Genomic DNA, 17717 nt, shown 5'->3' with positions numbered 1-17717 from the left:
CAGTTGGGCCGGGCTTATTTTGCCTACTAGTCTCACAATTATACGTCTACATCCATAAATAAATGTTCATTTTTAATTCAGTGCTGGTAAGAAAGTAGGTGGAAAAAAAATAGTTAAATGAGATAATAAAATGTGAAATTCATTTATTTAAAATAGTAAATAAACTAAGACGTATTCACATACAATAATGGTTGACATTTTAAATGGCAATACGAGACATTTAATATTATAAGAAGGAATATATGAAAGCCATATAAATGGTTATATTTTGGTTCACAAAAGGTGTAATACTACTATTGATTTACTAAGTACTTGAAGTTGACAATTCCACGTCATTTCACTATAAAAATTTATTTTTTAGGGATACAAAAATTGAGAAGCAATTACTTGCTTTGGACATGTTTAAAAAATAACAACAATTTAGTACACAAAAAAAAGCGTATCTAAATGAACGACAAATTAACTTTAATTTAATATTTTGCTTATTTAGTATGCTTCCATTTACGTCCTCTAATTTTAATTGGGACATTAACAATAATGATACTTTTTGAAGTGTTAGGAGGTATATTTAGAAACACAAATTAGCATCTTTAATTGCATTAAAAATGTCCTTAACGTTTTTTTAGTCTTTAGTCTTCCTTGATTTTAATAAAAAAATATTGATGCACACCTATAATCAAGAATAATAAGATTTCTCAAATATACTTTCGTATATTAATAAGTTTTTTAACTAAATAAGAAACTTATATGTAATTTTGATTCAAAATAACATATAAACCTAATACAATCAAAGAATACATATCCTGAATTTATATATTATTATTTAAAATAAAATTTGAGTAAAATGAAATAATGAAATGTGAACTCTATTATTAAAAACAATAAAAGTAAAATAATGTCTAAAAAGGGAGTGATATGAAAGCCCTGCGTCTCGAAATTAAGTCATCAAGTTGATGATAAAATCCGTGTATCTTCGAACGCAAAAAAAAAAGAAAAAGAAAAAGGGAAGTCCATGGACCGACAAACAAGCCCATCATCAACACCCTGTACGAACCACGAGATCATCCCAATGTGGTTCAAACTAAACACCAATCTTCCTTTTTTTATTATTCGTGATGGATGCCCTTGTGATCTGTGTATTCAGATGAGGATTCTTGAGTGCAAAGTCATCAAAGCCGGGGGAGAAAACTATTTCTTCCATGTTTCTTACAATGAAGCTTAGGGTTGTTTCTTTGAGGTTTTTGTTCTTGCAGGTGTCGGATATTTCCAAGATATCAAGAGCGTTGGATGTATTCAATGATCCAAGCATCTCCTTTTCGCAAAACTTCTGCAGGAAAGGGATCTCGTATTTGTCTGCAGAGATCGCCAACGAGCAAACGTGTTTCTCCATCTTCTCTTTTGGAAGGCTTCCACTGTACAAGAACTCGAGTAGGGCGTCTAGTTCCTCGTGAGACAGCTCCGGTAGCGTTATCGTTTGATTCGCCGGAGCTTTGCATTGGTCTGAATCCAACATGTTTCGAAATATTGTCGATCTCGTTGCCTGTGGATGTATATAGTGTAACATATAGTCAGATGTAATGCACTAGTTTAACCGGATGAATCGGAATCGGAATCGGAATCAGAATACTAGTCTTACCGGTCCGATTCCGATTCCATTGGTTCAAAATCGGACCGTGAATTTATTTGTCAATGCAACTACGTTCATTTGTTATAAACCAACATACTTAACTGAAATGGCTAGAGTTTTCAGAATATAGGATTAAATTCGACAGGCTTTCAGTTTCTTGATTAAATAGGCACACCTTTTAAAATATGAGATCAACATGTTGGCAATTGAAACTAAAAATATAACATATAACTGTCCCATATCGGTGTCAAGAGAAAACTGAAACTAGTATATAAGTCTCATGGGCCCCTCCTCCTATCACCAATTGGTTTTAGGATGGAAAACATGGATTTCTATCACGACATGCATGATTTTTGTTTTGTTTTTTTCATATTTCAGTTTTTTCACAATATACAAGAACTGGCCAAACTAACCAATGAGAGATTTTCTTTGATTTTGTGAGGGAAAAGAATTAAAAAAGAAGAGAAAATAAGATAGAAAAACAAAAATGTTCTAAAATGAAAAGTTCATAGAAAGGCATACGAATTTAATTCCAAATTCTAAAATCCCTCGAAACAAGAATTTAGCAAAAACTAAAAAAATCGACATATTCGTTGAAAACAAGGGAAAATCAGCCAAAATCGTCCGTTATCAGTTCAAGATCGGAACCGAGGATTTATTTGTACATACCAATATAACTCTATGAGCGGGAATCGGGGGCTCGTTGTCACCGGCCTTCACTTGAATATCAGTGTGGATTTGATCCCTGAAAGCGGTAGCAAAGCCGCTTAAATAAGTCATCTTCTCATCTTGCAACTTCATCTTCCCTTCTTGCAACTTCACCCAATTCAAGGCCTTTACAAATCCCTATTACATGTATATCATAAAATTGTTTAAATCACTACAAATTTATACTACTACTTTCAAAATCACAACGGTACCTTATTGGAACTTGATGGAGAAAAAGAATCATTGTTGATGGTTTTAATTCTTTTATGCTTGTTGGCCAACAAGATTATGCTTTTCGCCCCTGCAAAGCAGTCTGAGCAGATTAGTCTTGATAGCCCGTGAATGTAAGGACCCGCGTTGCAGATGCAGCACGACATTTTCTCTCTAGATTATCACAACAACGAAAAATAGAGAACTAATGAGAAGAATATAAAGAAGAAAATAAATTGATTTCTTTCTTAGTAGACACTATTATGCGTTACAAAGGAAAAAAAATCGAGAACATTTAGGATTCCAAATCTGCAATCGATCCTATAATAGATTTAATTTCATCTTATAGTAATAAATTTAATCTTTTCCATATCTATAAATAAGAAAAACAAGATTTCAACAATATTGATACGAGACATTAATGTCATATCTTCCATATCTTTTATTTAACTTCTTTTATTATTTTGTTTAGATATTATAGAGATTTAGCATATCTTTTTTGTATCTACACATATTATAAATATGTGTGGAGTCTTCCATAATAATCAGTCAATCAATATATGAAATTATTTATTTTGGCTCAATTGAGTAGCAAACAAGAAACACCTCCTAAGGTTGTCGACGAGTAAATCACGCGCTCAGCCGCCCCTTTTGTCGTTCAAGTCGCCGACCCAAACGTTGGGCGCTCGACAACGTCGGCACTCGTTTCTTGATTGTGTGTGGAATTCGACGTTAAGGAAGAAGATCGTTAAAAAAAAGAAAAAGAAAAGATATGCAAACCCCTAATATATCTAAACTAATTAATAATGATAGAATACTCGTATCAACTCCCCCACGGTTAAAATCCACATTGTCCTCAAGGTGGGAACCACGGAACCACATGCAAAGTTGACGATAACAAAAGCATTGAAACGTCACCTCCACATTGTCCTCAAGGTGGGAACCATGGAACCACATGCAAAGTTGACGATAACAAAAGCATTGAAACGTCACCTCCCGGATCGAATGCGATTAGGAACAAGATCACCATCATTTCACTTATGACTCCTACCAACATTTCTACGCCGTCCCTCTCCTCTCTCGCCTTCGTCTTCACAAAATCATCCTTGATGGCTGGGACTTGGAGAAGGCTCCGGATCATGCACCGGCTCCTAACGTCGGCATCATTCCTACGCCCCCCAAACTGCTTGTCATCCATGAACCGCTGCACATGGACTTTTAACAGCTGGAACTTCGCACCAGTGAGGTTGTAGGAACGCCTCTCGTCACCATCTACTATATCATCTTCGTAATCATCATCAGAGTCCAAACACTTCAGCTGTGAACAATTATCAACACATGGCGGTGATGAAGATGAATCACTCACTCCCACCACATCCCAATGCAAGTCCGAATCATCACTCATCTTCACAGAATGACATTCCATCCCGTTGAGCCGCAAGTCTCCATGATTTAACACTTGTGAATCACCTTCAACTCCCAACTGCATCTCTTCACAAGAAACAAGCTGCGTAGTCGGGCGGGTACTTGGTAGATGCGAGGAGGGAGGTGGGACAGCAGCAGATGCCATCGGTGGTATTGTTGAGCATTGGAGACTTGTCGGACTGAGCAGCGGCTGCAGCACAATAGTGGGCTGCTCGTGGCAGGATCGGCTTTGGGTTGTGGCTGCCGGGGAATTGCTAAACCGATTGAGGGGCTCCATATGTGCAGCAACAGGCTCGTGTTGCTGCCTATAGGCGTGTGTCTGCTGCTGCCTCTCGTAGGCGTGCCGACGCCGCTGTGCGGGCCAACAACTTGGGGGTGAGCGTTGTGGTGGCGGCCAGCCGGGAGGCTGTTCGTGGCAGGGGTGAAAACGAGTAGGTTGCTGATAGAGATCAATATCGTAGTTGGACGAGTAACGTCGATACACTGCTTTTGATGCCTGCAATATTGTCACACGTCGATCGATTGCCTCCAACTTATCGAGCCGCATATCCATCGAATCCAATCTAAACTCCAACTGATCGAACCGCGCCATAATTTTGTCCAGCTCCGAGGGAATAGGGTCGAACGCCCCCGTGACATCGCGCGGTGCGCTGTAGGATTCCGGTTCGTCGCGCCGCGTCCTCTGCTGTCCATCACCGCAGCGACCGCTTGCCGTGAAAAGTCTAGTCTGATCGCCCCCAACTCTTGGGCGTTGCCTCCAGTTAGGAGGTCGGCCGGCGGCATGCAGATTTGAGTGATGGATGAAGAAGACGGAGGATGAGCTCGGGATGAAAGCACCAATTTGTTAAGGATCGTCCTCCTTAACGTCGAATTCCACACACAATCAAGAAACGAGTGCCGACGTTGTCGAGCGCCCAACGTTTGGGTCGGCGACTTGAACGGAAAAAGGAGAGGCTGAGCGTGAGATTTACTCGTCGGCAACCTTAGGAGGTGTTTCTTGTTTGCTACTCAATTGAGCCAAAATAAATAATTTCATATATTGATTGACATCAGATTATTATGGAAGACTCCACACATATTTATATTATGTGTGGATACAAAAAAGATATGCTAAATCCCTATAATATCTAAACAAAATAATAAAAGAAGCTAAATAAAAGATATGGAAGATATGACATTAATGTCTCGTATCAACTCCCCCACGGTTAAAATCCACCTTGTCCTCAAGGTGGTAACCACGAAGCAGCGATGACAGTTGAAAGCAACACTTTGGCGAGGCTTCTCCTCCTGTATCAAACGCAAACCAAATAGGCGAACGTCTCCCATCATCTCCATAAAAAATCAACAAAGGAGACCCAATGTGGTCAGCAAAATTCCACGCCACAACGACAAGCTTGTCCACGCCTCCAAGAATGTTTGAATCCAAAAAAGTAATAAGAAAAGGAAAATATCTCCCCTCTAGAACCGTGAATTATCATTCCCACTCCTACACTTTCAATTGGATACACCTACACCACCGCCATTCACATACGGAGAGAGGACAACCTCTCTCGCCGGCAACCACCGCCGACACACCTCTGCAACGTTTTTTTCTCTCTGGCTAAACCCCTTTTCCTTTCTCCTCGTTCCAAAATCCCCACATTTGAAGTCAAAGAGGCAGTGACGCCTCACCTCCTTCCATCCGTCGGTCTCTCTCCGGCGATTTCGCCGCCGCCCCAGCGCCGGATATCTCTCTCTCTTCCTCTGTTCCACAATTTAAACTTCTCCTTCCTAAAGTTCAAAATCCCTAAATTGGAATCGGAAAAGCAGCGGCGCCTCAACCGTTCTCGTTCTTCTCTCTCTCGACGAAATCGTCACCGTCTCCGGAGGAAACGGTCACCACCGTGGTTGTACTCCGGGGTTGGAGGTGTTATCGTGCGAGGCAGCCTCTTTCTCGGTCTCTGCCGGCTCGAAGAGCGCTGCCCGTCTCGCCGTCCGGCTCTCCGTCGAGCTGCAGCTTCGCCTTCGGCAAAACTCCGCCGCTACTCGTCGCCTTCCATCGACGTCACGGAGGAACTCTCCGCCTCCCGTCGCGCCACTGCCGGACAATCTCTCTCTAAGCTACGTTTTCTGCCTTCTATTGCTTAGCTCAATTAGTGGGTTTATTTGGCAAAGCCATGTAAAAATCGATTCATGACTATTGGTGATGTTCAAGCTTTGATCTTGTGAGAGTTTGATTACTGTGTCCATTTATTGGGTTTGTGGGAGAAGCTTTATGTTGTGATTCTTGGCAGAAAATTATGCTAAGGTCTTGTGGCAAAAATCCTATGATTCCATGTCCTTGAATACTCAGCTTGCTACTGATCTTTGAATAGCACTTAATTTACTAAGTCCTTGGACTATTCTGTGGCTATTCTATACATGATGCAAGGGTAGTGTGTTGATGAGGGAATTACCTCACTTGGCTGTCATCTTAGCCTCGTTTGATGGGAAGGAGAATGTATTGTTGCCTCTAAAAGGCATTAGTGACAGACAATATGAATTTGATAATATGATATGTGAATAGATTCGTATGTGAATAGATTTATCTGATAACAATATGAATTTGATAATTTTATATGAATGTGAAAAATACAATGGAAGGTAATGGGAGATAACAAGGACATGGAGAAGGAGCAGTAATAAAGTGATTCGTATGTCAAAGGTGTCTGGCATTTTTGAGGTAGTATACTTTTCATTAGATTTTAATTCCTGACTTAAGTCTACGTAATTGCATGTATAATAGTGTGGGTTAATCAGTGATGCAATATATATGATCTGAATATGTTGCTTATGGTATGAATTACGTGAATTCTGGATATGTGAATCTATGATGGTATTAATAGAATTGGAAGTTACTCTGTTAATATGATATGGTGATAAAAGAAGTTGTTGATCTGATATGCTATTGATATGATATAGTGATAAAAGAAGTTGCTGATCTGTTATGTTAAAGATTATTGGAATTTGTTGGAAATAAAGTATACTTGTATGTGCTTATGCCCCGTGCTTGAGTGGGTTTTGTGGGTACAATTGGCATGCCATAGGACAGTAGCGCTGCATTATCTGTGATATCTCGTCTTCTAGATAACCGAAGCGAGGATCGTCTGATATCTGATGGGCCCCTATCTGATCTGTCTGATATCACCCTAATGGGTGGTTTGATTATCTGTCTGCACCCTAATAGGTGGTCTGTGCGGCGTCCTCTCGAGGACCATGGCCGCGTCTGTCTGATTCTGTTTCTGATCTGGTCCGCGTACCCTAGTTTATCACTAAGCACTTAATGGGGCTATATGTGTTCTGATATGTGAGAACAATGGTGATCGATATATGTGTTATGATATGTGATATTTGAAACCTCTTTTATAACTCTGATATATTTTGTACATAAGATCAGGTGTTGTTATGTGTGGTTGGATACGTGAAAATGTTGGTGATCTGTATACATGTGAGTGTGTGGATAATATTGTGATATAATCTGTGGTTAACTTGATAATTGGTGATGTGCACTTTACTTTGTGTTCTATCCTATTAGTTTATGAATTTATATGTGACTATGAATCTGGTAAATTCCATGAGATCAAGGAATGATGACCTAAACTTATGATTATGTCGTTGGGGGGTTTCTGATATTAGATATATGTAAATGGATTTGATGAGGTAGGCTTTGGAGTGTTTTCTGGATTAATAATAATGAAAATGCATAGGCTGCATAACGTTTACTTAACCCCGGAAATTAGGCTCTAATGTTGAGTATACTATTGGGCTTGTTGAAGCTCACCCCTTTCTTTTTCCCCTCTACAGACTAGAGGATCAAACCTAGCTCTTTTGTTGTACAGCTGCTCAGCCAGGTCACTAGTCAGTCTTTGGAGTTCGAGTAATTCTTGGATATTTTAGTTGTGGCATGTATAGAAAGTGTAATGTAGTTTGGATGTTTCATTTACTTCGTTATCCAGGTTTTATAAATATATATAGATTTTTGGGAAACAAGTTTATGGTCTAATTTCAGATGTTATATAGCAGTTTTTCCGTTTGTAAGTAAATGAAAATTTAATTAATCTATAAACAAAAAAAAAAGAATCAAGGATTTTCTGTTAAGTCGGGTTTTGTACCAGAAGGTGACATCACTTATTCGATTATTAAATTAATCGGGTAAGGGGTGTTACAGAGTCCTCAAAATCACCAAGCTCCTCTTCGCCCGTACCACGATCATAAACGTAGTCGAAAACTCTGGCTTCCATACATGAATATGCAATCTTCTCATCTAAACTCGAGGAATCAGAAGTTTCATATCCTTCTTGTTCCCTCAATCCAACACTAACTTGGTAATCTAGTTCACACCAACTCCCAAGTGAACAAAGACCATGAGTAGCTTTCTTCTTCTTCGCTGCACTTGGCATTGAGCACACAATATACCTATTATGAGAGAGAGACGACCTTCTCCCCCAACATAGATCATCACTTCCAAATCTCTCAAAAGATATGTCGTCTACCGGGTATCCCTGCTGCGTGCGCAATCCCGACGGGTCCCAACAGTTAGGTGAGCGCGGAGGCTGGTACGGGGTCTGATTGGTCACACGCGCGGGCTGACCGTACCGGTTCCGCGGCGGGAGGATCAAGCGCGGTGGCTGATCGACAGCGTGGCGGGGCTGGTGGGAGGCGGACTGGCCCTCGCGGTGCTCGTACCTCCTCCTGATGGTGAGGTCGGTCCCAGCACGTCTCCGCGCGTCGAGGCCGGTGATCAAAGGCCGGGTAACCGCGATCCTGTTGCTGCGTCGGTGGGTCCCAGCACGTCGGGCGGTGTGGCTGTGTTGCATGAACCTGGTGGCGATCGAACTCTAATTGGATTCGTTGATCTCTGTGATCAAATAGGTGGCCCCTCTCGGCGTAGCCGCTACGGTGTCGAGGCCGCGCATCCTGCGCGCGATCGCGGTACCCGATGGGAGAGTATCCCTTCCGTGGGCGACAATCAGGAGGATCCAAGCGGTGTGCGACGTATGGTGGTTTTGGCTCGGGCTGAGTGGGTGGACGGTGGTTGTCAATGCGCCGATCTACCGCGTCCATACCGCGTCCATACGAGATTCCTATATTGATAAATTTAGTAACTACATATTATACTTATCTGTAATTTTGATTCACATAATAAAATAAATTCCCATCATGCAATGCAATTAAGGCAATGAATGAGGTCTTTATGTGTGTGCATGGACACAATCGTGGGTAGATACAATATGGTTGTTCATATTACGCATTGAATTAGGTTTAAGCAATGAATGAATTTCTAGGGGAAGTAAAAGGTTATGAAAAAGAGGAAATGAAAAGGTTTTAAAGGATGATCATAAGAGCATGCTTGTTAGGATTATATCCATGAAAAATAACTAGCTTTTGGAGGACTTAGTTGCAAGTGCCACAGCTGATTCAGTTGAGCAGCACAGTTAGCCAAAAGTGACCGTTGGAGCTCGAGCGGTTACACGCAAGAGCTGAGTTCTTGAGTTTCTGCTGCTCACGTGAGTAGATACACTTGAGTGAGTGATATATATATATATATAGGGTTGTGATCAATTGAGATTTTTTAGCCTAATTGAGAATTGAGATGCATTATAAGCCACTCATTTTTATTAAATGAGTGGTCCAGAATTTGCCACATGGAAAATATTTTTACATTAATTAATTATGAAAGGGCAGATTTGTAATTTCATCATACATTTTATTTAATAAATATTTTTTTATTTTTTTTAAAAAAATTAATTTTTTTTTCGATTTTTTATTTTTTTTTATTTTTTTTTTATTTATTTTTATTTTTTCATTTTTTTTATTTTTATTTTTTTTGTCAACTACATATACAATTTATGTCAACTACACACATATAATGTCAACTACATATACAATTCATGTCAACTACACATATATAATGTCAACTACATATACAATTCATGTCAACTACACATATATAATGTCAACTATAAGCTGTTGACATTTGATGTGCAGGCTATTGACATTTGATGTGCAGGGCTATTGACATTTGATGTGCAGGCTACACATCGTAGTTGACATAATGTCTCACTAGTTGACATCGCGCGAAAATTAAAAATAATTAAAAAAATAATTAAAAAAATTTAAAAAAATTTAAAAAATTTTAAAAAAAAATTTAAAAAAATAAAAAAAAATTACATTTTTTTTAGTTGTTGACATTTTAATACGAGTTGTTGACATTTGATATTTTGGCTATTGAAATGAAATGACGATAATACCCCTTAGTTGACATAATCTACTTGCAGTTGACATTTCAAAATGAGTGGCTGAAAATGCATCTCAATTCTCAATTAAGCTAAAAAATCTCAACCCAACAGGACCTTATATATATATATATATATATATATATATATATATATATATATATATATATATATATATATATATATATATATATGTGTGTGTGTGTGTGTGTGTGTGTGTGTGTGTAAGGTGAGGAAACACACACACATACACACTGAAGAAGTTAGCTACACATCACACACAATTCGCGTTTACTGTGAGGAAAGATAGTGAGTGATTTCTTGAGTGATCTTGATTGTAATTCTCCATAGTGATAATCTTGTTTCGATTTCTTCTTCCGTGGATGTAGATCAATTGATCGAACCACGTTAAAATCTGTTGTGTTCATTTTACTTCGTCGCTGCTCGATTACTTTTTCGAGCTCAAGGGTCCCACCTAAGGCTGACGATTTTTGATACGACACGATAATACGACATGGACCTGCACGAAGTTAACACGACAATAACACACACATTTAGGATTTGGGTTCTTATAGGCTCGACCCAATAAGAACCCGAAGATAACAGGCTGGGTCGGGTCAGGTTAGTGTTATACGGTTAAGAAAAAAAATTACTTTTTAATAATTAAAAAATTATTAAACTTTAATTTTGGTTATTTTTGTTGATTAAAAAATATTATACTTTAATTTTAATTAATTAAAAATATAGTAATTAATTTTTTATGAATTTTAAGAAAATTTTATGGTTAGATTTTATTAAAAATTAATTTTTTTAATTATTTAATTATATTATTTAGATTTAATATTACTATACTTTAATTTTATTATTTTGATTAAGAAAATAATTATTTTATTTTGCTAATTTTTTATTTTATCCTGTATTATCATGTTTAAATCGTATAAAAACATCATGTTTTAGTCATTATCGTGTCGTGACAAGCTAACTCACTATCATTAACAGGGGGTTGACTTTTTTTTGGTACACGATAACAAGCACGATTCCGACACGAACCCGTTGGGTTAGGACACGATAAGAACCCGATGATTTCGGGTTGGGTTGGGTTTTGACCTTATTGGGTTGGGTCGATAATGGGTTGACACGATAACGACCCAACCCGCATGATTTTACAGCCCTATCCCACCATTCTATTATTCAATTTAAATACTTCAAATACTAAAAATATTTCCACAATATTAAAATGCATTAAAAATACCCGAAATACTATTACAAATTACTAAAAAAAATAAAAATTGCATAATTAAAATCCTAATAAAACAAATTTTAAGTATGAATTAGTGATAATTTGATGAAAAGAATGGATGATGAATGTGGGTATTTATAGATGATTTTGGGATGAAAAGAATGGATGATGAATGAAGAATTTACTACTCCATAATGAATAAAAAATTTTAATTTCGGCAAACGATTTTATACAATTTTAATTTATATTTTGAATGTTCAGCCCTAACCCACTAATTGTAGCGGGCTAATGGGGTCAGCCCATCGGGCCAAGCTTATTTTGCATACTCTATTCTCACAATTATTACGAATGGACATGGTGAACAACTTCTAATAAAAGTCAATCTGTTGTACTCCCTCGTCCATCTCGGTCTGTGTTTTGAGAAATGTAAACGAAAGTGAATTTAAAAAAATAGTGAAAATAAAACATGAGTGAAGTGAGATAATGAAATGTGAAATTCATTATTAAAAATAGTAAAACACGGCTGAAAGAGGGAGTAATATAAAAGCCTTGTATCTCGAAATTAATTCATCAAGTTGATAATAAAATTCATGGGCGTTCCCGTGGATATTACGCACTTCTAAAAATACTAAGGATTTGTTGACCACTATCCCCCTTCAACTGCAAAAGAAAAAGAAGGAAAATTCACGGACCGACCGGCCTACCATCTCCACCCAATAAGAACCACGAAGATCTCAATTTTTATCATTTGTGACGGTTGCCCTTGTGATTAGTACACTTAAATGAGGATTCTTGAGCACGAAGTCCTCAAAGCGGGGGGAGAAAACTACATCTTTCATGTTTCTTACAATGAAGCTTATGGCTGTGTCTTTAAGGTTTTGGTTGGAGCAAGTGTCAGATATTTTCAAGGTGTCAAGAGCGTTGGATGAGTTCAGTGATCCAAGCATCTCATTTTCGCAAAACTTCTGCAGGAAAGGGATCTCGTATTTGTCTGCAGCGATCGCCAACGAGCAAACGTGTTTCTCCATCTTCTCTTTTGGAAGGCTTCCACTGTACAAGAACTCGAGTAGGGCGTCTAGTTCCTCGTAAGACAGCTCCGGTAGCGTTATCGTTTTATTTGCCGGAGCTTTGCATTCGTCTGACTCCAGCATGTTTCGAAATATTGTTGATCTCGTTGCCTGTGGAAGTATATAGTGTAACATTTAGTCGGATGTAATGCCCTAGTGTTGCATTGTGATGCTTGGTTTCCTTATTTTTAATGATCAACTAAAATTAGAGGACGCAAATTCATAATATTATGAATGTCTCAACTAAAATTGACACAAGTGGGAGCATAAAACAAAAAAAAGTTAATTTATCATAGTGACATTTTTTTTACTAAATGGAGATTTTTTTTTCAACTCAACTAATTTTGTTTCTATATTTTTTTGCCATTAGATATTGTTGAATAAAAAACTGGCATACTAGTTCTAACGGTCCGATTCAATTTCACCGGTTCAAAATTGGAACCGTGGATTTATTTGTCGGGCCAAATATGTTGGATTATTTCATACCAAGACAGTGAACCAAAACTAACATACCAATTTATCAGCAAAACTAGAAAAAGCGACGAATTCGTTGAAAAATCAGCCAAAACACAACCCGGTCGAGTTATCAGTTCAAGATCGGAACCGTGAATTTATTTGTACGTACCAATATTACTCTATGAGCGGGTATCGGGGGCTCGTTGTCACCGGGCATGACATGAATATCAGTGTGGATTTGATCCCTCAAAGCGGTAGCAAAGCCGATTGAATATTTTTTCTTCTCATTTTCCAACATCATCTCCGCCATCCATTTCAAGGCCTTTTCAAATCCCTATAACATACATATGAATTCTTACTTTCAAAATCAAAATGAGTCGTTTCTAATTTTGTCTAAAACAAAGGAAAAACGAAATGGTACCTTATACGAATCTGGTAGAGAAAAATTGATGGATTTATCATTTTCAGTTTTGTTGATGAACAAGATTATGCTTTGCGCCCCTTCGTAGCAGCGTAAGCAGATTGTTTTTCGATTCAAATAACTATTACTATTAGGATCCGGTTCGCAAACGAAGCAATTCATTTTCTCTCTCTAGAATATCAGAACTCACAACAACGAAGAAGGGGACTAATGAGAAAAATATAAAGTAGAAAATATAGGGATTTCTGGAAAGACAAAACAGATCGAGATGAATTAGGAAATCTAAATCTAATAGTATTATTCTAGAATAGATTTGATACTATCCTAGACTTATTCTTTTCCATAGATAACAATTTTGAAAGATCATATATAAAATAGTTATAGTTGGATTATGAACCGTGGACGCGTAACCACAAATTTAAGTAAGCTGGATTTATAAATATATTAAATAAATATTGACATATTTAGTTTTATTTTTATTAATTTCAATCTCCAGCAAGTCGAAAATCGCAGCCTTAAGTAAGGAGAATTTGGGCTTAAAACTTTCATAACTAGTATTAACACCCGTGCTATGCGCGAGACATAGAAGATTCAAATAATGAATAGTACAAAATATAGACATAGAAGATTCAAATAATGAATAGTACAAAATATAATGAAAACATAGAAAATAAGAATTCAAAGCAACATGAAGATTTACAAAAATATAAATGTACTTATTTTGTCTCATACTAAATGAAGAATTTACTACTCTATAATGAATAAAAAAATTTAATTTCGGCAAACGATTTTATACAATTTTAATTTATGATCTAAGAGGAGTAAAAACAATAAAATTAATGACAAAGAAAAAATGTGTGCAATATACCAAAGCATAGAAACACAACAACAAATACATTGATATTAGAGATATGCAAAAATAGTTTTATTGTAATTAAAAAAGGGTCTACGAATCTGTTAGTGTCAATCTTTGTAGACATCTTGAATGGAAGAGATGGGGTACTATTCTACATAATGAATTTCAAATACAAAATTTTATATACATTTGTATGTAATAAATACAAATTATGAAGTTTAGTAGTAAAATTTTGATCAATCATATCGAATATAAAATCCATGAACGTTCTTGTGCAAAAGAAAAGGAAGGAGACCCATCATCTCCACCTTGTAAGAACTACCAATATTTCATTTTTTATTATTCGTGACAGATGCCCTTGTGATTTGTAAACTTAGATGAGGATTCTTGAGCACGAAGTCCTCAAAGCGGGAGGAGAAAACTACATCTTCCATGTTTCTTGCAATGAAGCTTATGGTTGTTTCTTTAAGGTTTTGGTTGGAGCAAGCGTCAGCTATTTCCAAGATATCAAGCGCGTTGGATGATTTCAGTGATCCAAGCATCTCATTTTCGCAAAACTTCTGCAGCAAAGGGATCTCGTATTTGTCTGCAGCGATCGCCAACGAGCAAATGTGTTTCTCCATCTTCTCTTTTGGAAGGCTTCCACTGTACAAGAACTCGAGTAGGGCGTCTAGTTCCTCGTGAGACAGCTCCGGTAGCGTTATCGTTTTATTTGCCGGAGCTTTGCATTGGTCCGAATCTAGCATGTTTCGAAATATTGTCGATCTCATTGCCTGTGGATGTGTGTAGTATAACATTTAGTAACATGTAATGCTTAACCGAACACTATAAAGAAGAACGGTGAAGGACATTTTTTAGTGCAATTTATGTGTTTTTAATATACCACCAATGCTTGCGTCTTTATTTTTAGACGTCCAAACTAAAATTAGGGGATGCAAATATTTTTAGCGTACTAAATGGAGATAATTTTTTGAAATTTTCAACTCGTTTCCTATATTTATTTGCCCTTAGATAATGAAAACCCTATTCGGTCCAAATTCTTGGAACTGTTCTCACATGTTCTAGTTCTAACGGTTCGATTTCAATTTGACCGGTTCAAAATCGGACTGGTGGGCCAAGTACGTTGGACTTGTTATATACCAACATGTTGAACCTAAACTAACATACCAATTTTTAAGAGAATTTGGCCAAAACTAGAAAATTCGACAAAATCGTTGGTTATCAGTTGAAGATCGGAACTGTGAATTTATTTGTACGTACCAGTATTACTCTATGAGCGGGTATCGGGGACTCGTTGTCACCGGCCATGACTTGAATATCAGTGTGGATTTGATCCCTCAAAGCGGTGGCAAAGCCACTTGAATTCTTCCTCTGATCATTTTCCATCTTCGTATCCGCCATCCATTTCAAGGCCTTTACAAATCCCTATTACACACATATGAATTCTTAGTTTTCGAAATCAAAATGAGTCTTTTCTAATTTTGACTAAAACAAAGGAAAAACGAATTATGGTACCTTATTGTAATTTGATGGATAAAAATCAAAGGATTTATCAGTTTCAGCTTTGTGGACGAACATGATTATTCTTTTCGCCCCTTCGAAGCAGTCTATGCAGATTTGATTTTTTATATTCGTGTGGTGAAAATAAAGAGTCGGTTTGCAAATGCAGCAATCCATTCTCTCTACACAACGAATAAGAGGAGTAATGAGAAGAATATAAAGAAGAGAATATATTGGTATCTTTCTTAGTAGTATATATAGGCGTTGGAAAGGAAAAACAAATCGAGACCAATTAGGACATTCAAATCTAATAGGAGTAGAATAGATTTGATTCTACCCTAGATTTATTCTTTTCCATAGATACAATTTTGAAAGAGCATGGGCTACATTGATTTTACACTCAATAAATTAATTAATTATAGTTGAATTGCATATCGAAGCCTTGGGGGTTGGGAGAATTTGGGTAGGGTTTTCATATTTTCTTGTAAACCCAAAAACTATCAAATGGACCAATCAATTGAAGTAGCCCAAAACAAAACAATTATTGGCCCAAAGCGTAGTAGGTCTTCTTCAACAACACCTCACTTTAACTCTCTTGAACACCCTGGAAACAGAACTCGGACGGGATCGAACCGGGGCGCTGGCTTCGTCAGTGGTTAGGAAATAAGCCCATTCGCCCGGGTAATTTACATTTGTATTCATGTCTATTATTGCCGTTGCGATCATTAGATGATGACATGAATTTTTTACCATCATTAGATGATGACATGAATTTCTAATATCAGTAAACATCAATTAAAATAGTACACAATTATAATACTCTTTCTCCAATCATACCATTCAAGATTATGGTTTGTTTGGGAAATAAAATATATCTAATGATATGTTATTTTTATTAGAAAATGAAATATAGCTAATGAAGTTTGGAAAAGGGCAAATTGGTCATTTAACTGCAGAAGATGTAGGCATGTGGACTGTCATGGCTGGAGTAGGATTGAATAAATCTGGAGTTTGAGTTACCATAAAGTACATAAAAAATGTTTTTCCTCTCATTAATAAATTAAGTAGTTTTTGAATAAATAATTTCTTAGTTACCCGTCACAAATTCACAATTACTCATGAAACGACACTATATAATATGATTAATAAAATTGAAAATGCTATTGAAACATATTGAGATGTCTATTTTTCCACCAAGGTAGTGTTATAGTGATAACATTCATTAAATGTGTCAAAAATTATCAGTCATTCAAATTTAGTGAATTGTTCAAGGGAGGTCCACTTTAATCATAAAATGCTGGATTAAGTTTCCTTAAAAGAAGAAGACTAATATTCCGTCAACATTATAACGTATATACATTAATTATTGCGTACAAATACGAAAAGGAAAAAAAGGATCGAAAAAGAGACAAAATCCTCGTATGAAGTCGCTTTTTCTTCAGCCCGCTTTTCATTGTAATAATGGTAAGTTGCTGCCCCCGAAAGCACTGCCAATGTCAGCCTGTGCATGCATCCTGTTTAACACAAAATACCACTATGATTAAAATGAGATCTCGAGATATCAATAAATACTAAATAAAATGTATTGAATAATAATATTCATAAAAATAACTATTGATATGAAGACTGTATAATTTATACTTTTTCGTAATTGAGTTGTTCAAATACTCTATTCTTATTCTTCGTTCACGAAAAATAATATGAGAAGTATTGGACGGCGATACAGATCTTAAAGCAAAATTGGCCACAAATAGACATAAAATAAACCGTCTATTATTTATTTATTTAATTAATTAAATTTAGAGCTATGGTGAGTAAATATAGGATATGGATAGAATTTCCCTTTCCCAATTTATTTCCATGGTGAGTAAATAAGGCCCAATTGAAATGACTAACCCAATTACAACCACTAAGATAATTTTTTAAAAAGCCCAATAATAATCGTATCTACAT

General features: G+C 36.8%; 3 protein-coding genes across 3 annotated transcripts; all 3 read right to left on the bottom strand.

The window, feature by feature from the left end:
• Nucleotides 1-932: 932 nt before the first annotated feature.
• On the bottom strand, nt 933-2717 carry LOC121761593 (BTB/POZ domain-containing protein At1g01640-like). Its single transcript, XM_042157231.1, has 3 exons — nt 2548-2717; nt 2297-2473; nt 933-1540 (listed from the first exon to the last, which is right to left on the bottom strand). Exons 1-3 carry the CDS (start codon nt 2710-2712, stop codon nt 1082-1084), a joined length of 801 nt encoding a protein of 266 aa, XP_042013165.1. The 5' UTR covers nt 2713-2717; the 3' UTR covers nt 933-1081.
• Nucleotides 2718-11600: 8883 nt separating this feature from the next.
• LOC121760882 (BTB/POZ domain-containing protein At1g01640-like) lies at nt 11601-13570 on the bottom strand. Its single transcript, XM_042156478.1, has 3 exons — nt 13409-13570; nt 13157-13321; nt 11601-12642 (listed from the first exon to the last, which is right to left on the bottom strand). The coding sequence occupies exons 1-3, from the start codon at nt 13568-13570 to the stop codon at nt 12199-12201; spliced, it is 771 nt and encodes a 256-aa protein (XP_042012412.1). The 3' UTR covers nt 11601-12198.
• Nucleotides 13571-14567: 997 nt separating this feature from the next.
• LOC121762776 (BTB/POZ domain-containing protein At1g01640-like) lies at nt 14568-15956 on the bottom strand. The gene is made up of 3 exons (XM_042158766.1): nt 15780-15956; nt 15525-15689; nt 14568-15037 (listed from the first exon to the last, which is right to left on the bottom strand). The coding sequence occupies exons 1-3, from the start codon at nt 15939-15941 to the stop codon at nt 14594-14596; spliced, it is 771 nt and encodes a 256-aa protein (XP_042014700.1). The 5' UTR covers nt 15942-15956; the 3' UTR covers nt 14568-14593.
• Nucleotides 15957-17717: the final 1761 nt, after the last annotated feature.

Source organism: Salvia splendens, chromosome 13 (genome assembly GCF_004379255.2).
Source record: "Salvia splendens isolate huo1 chromosome 13, SspV2, whole genome shotgun sequence".
In the NCBI taxonomy this organism is placed as follows: domain Eukaryota; kingdom Viridiplantae; phylum Streptophyta; class Magnoliopsida; order Lamiales; family Lamiaceae; genus Salvia; species Salvia splendens.
This window is presented reverse-complemented; position numbering and strand designations above follow the sequence as displayed.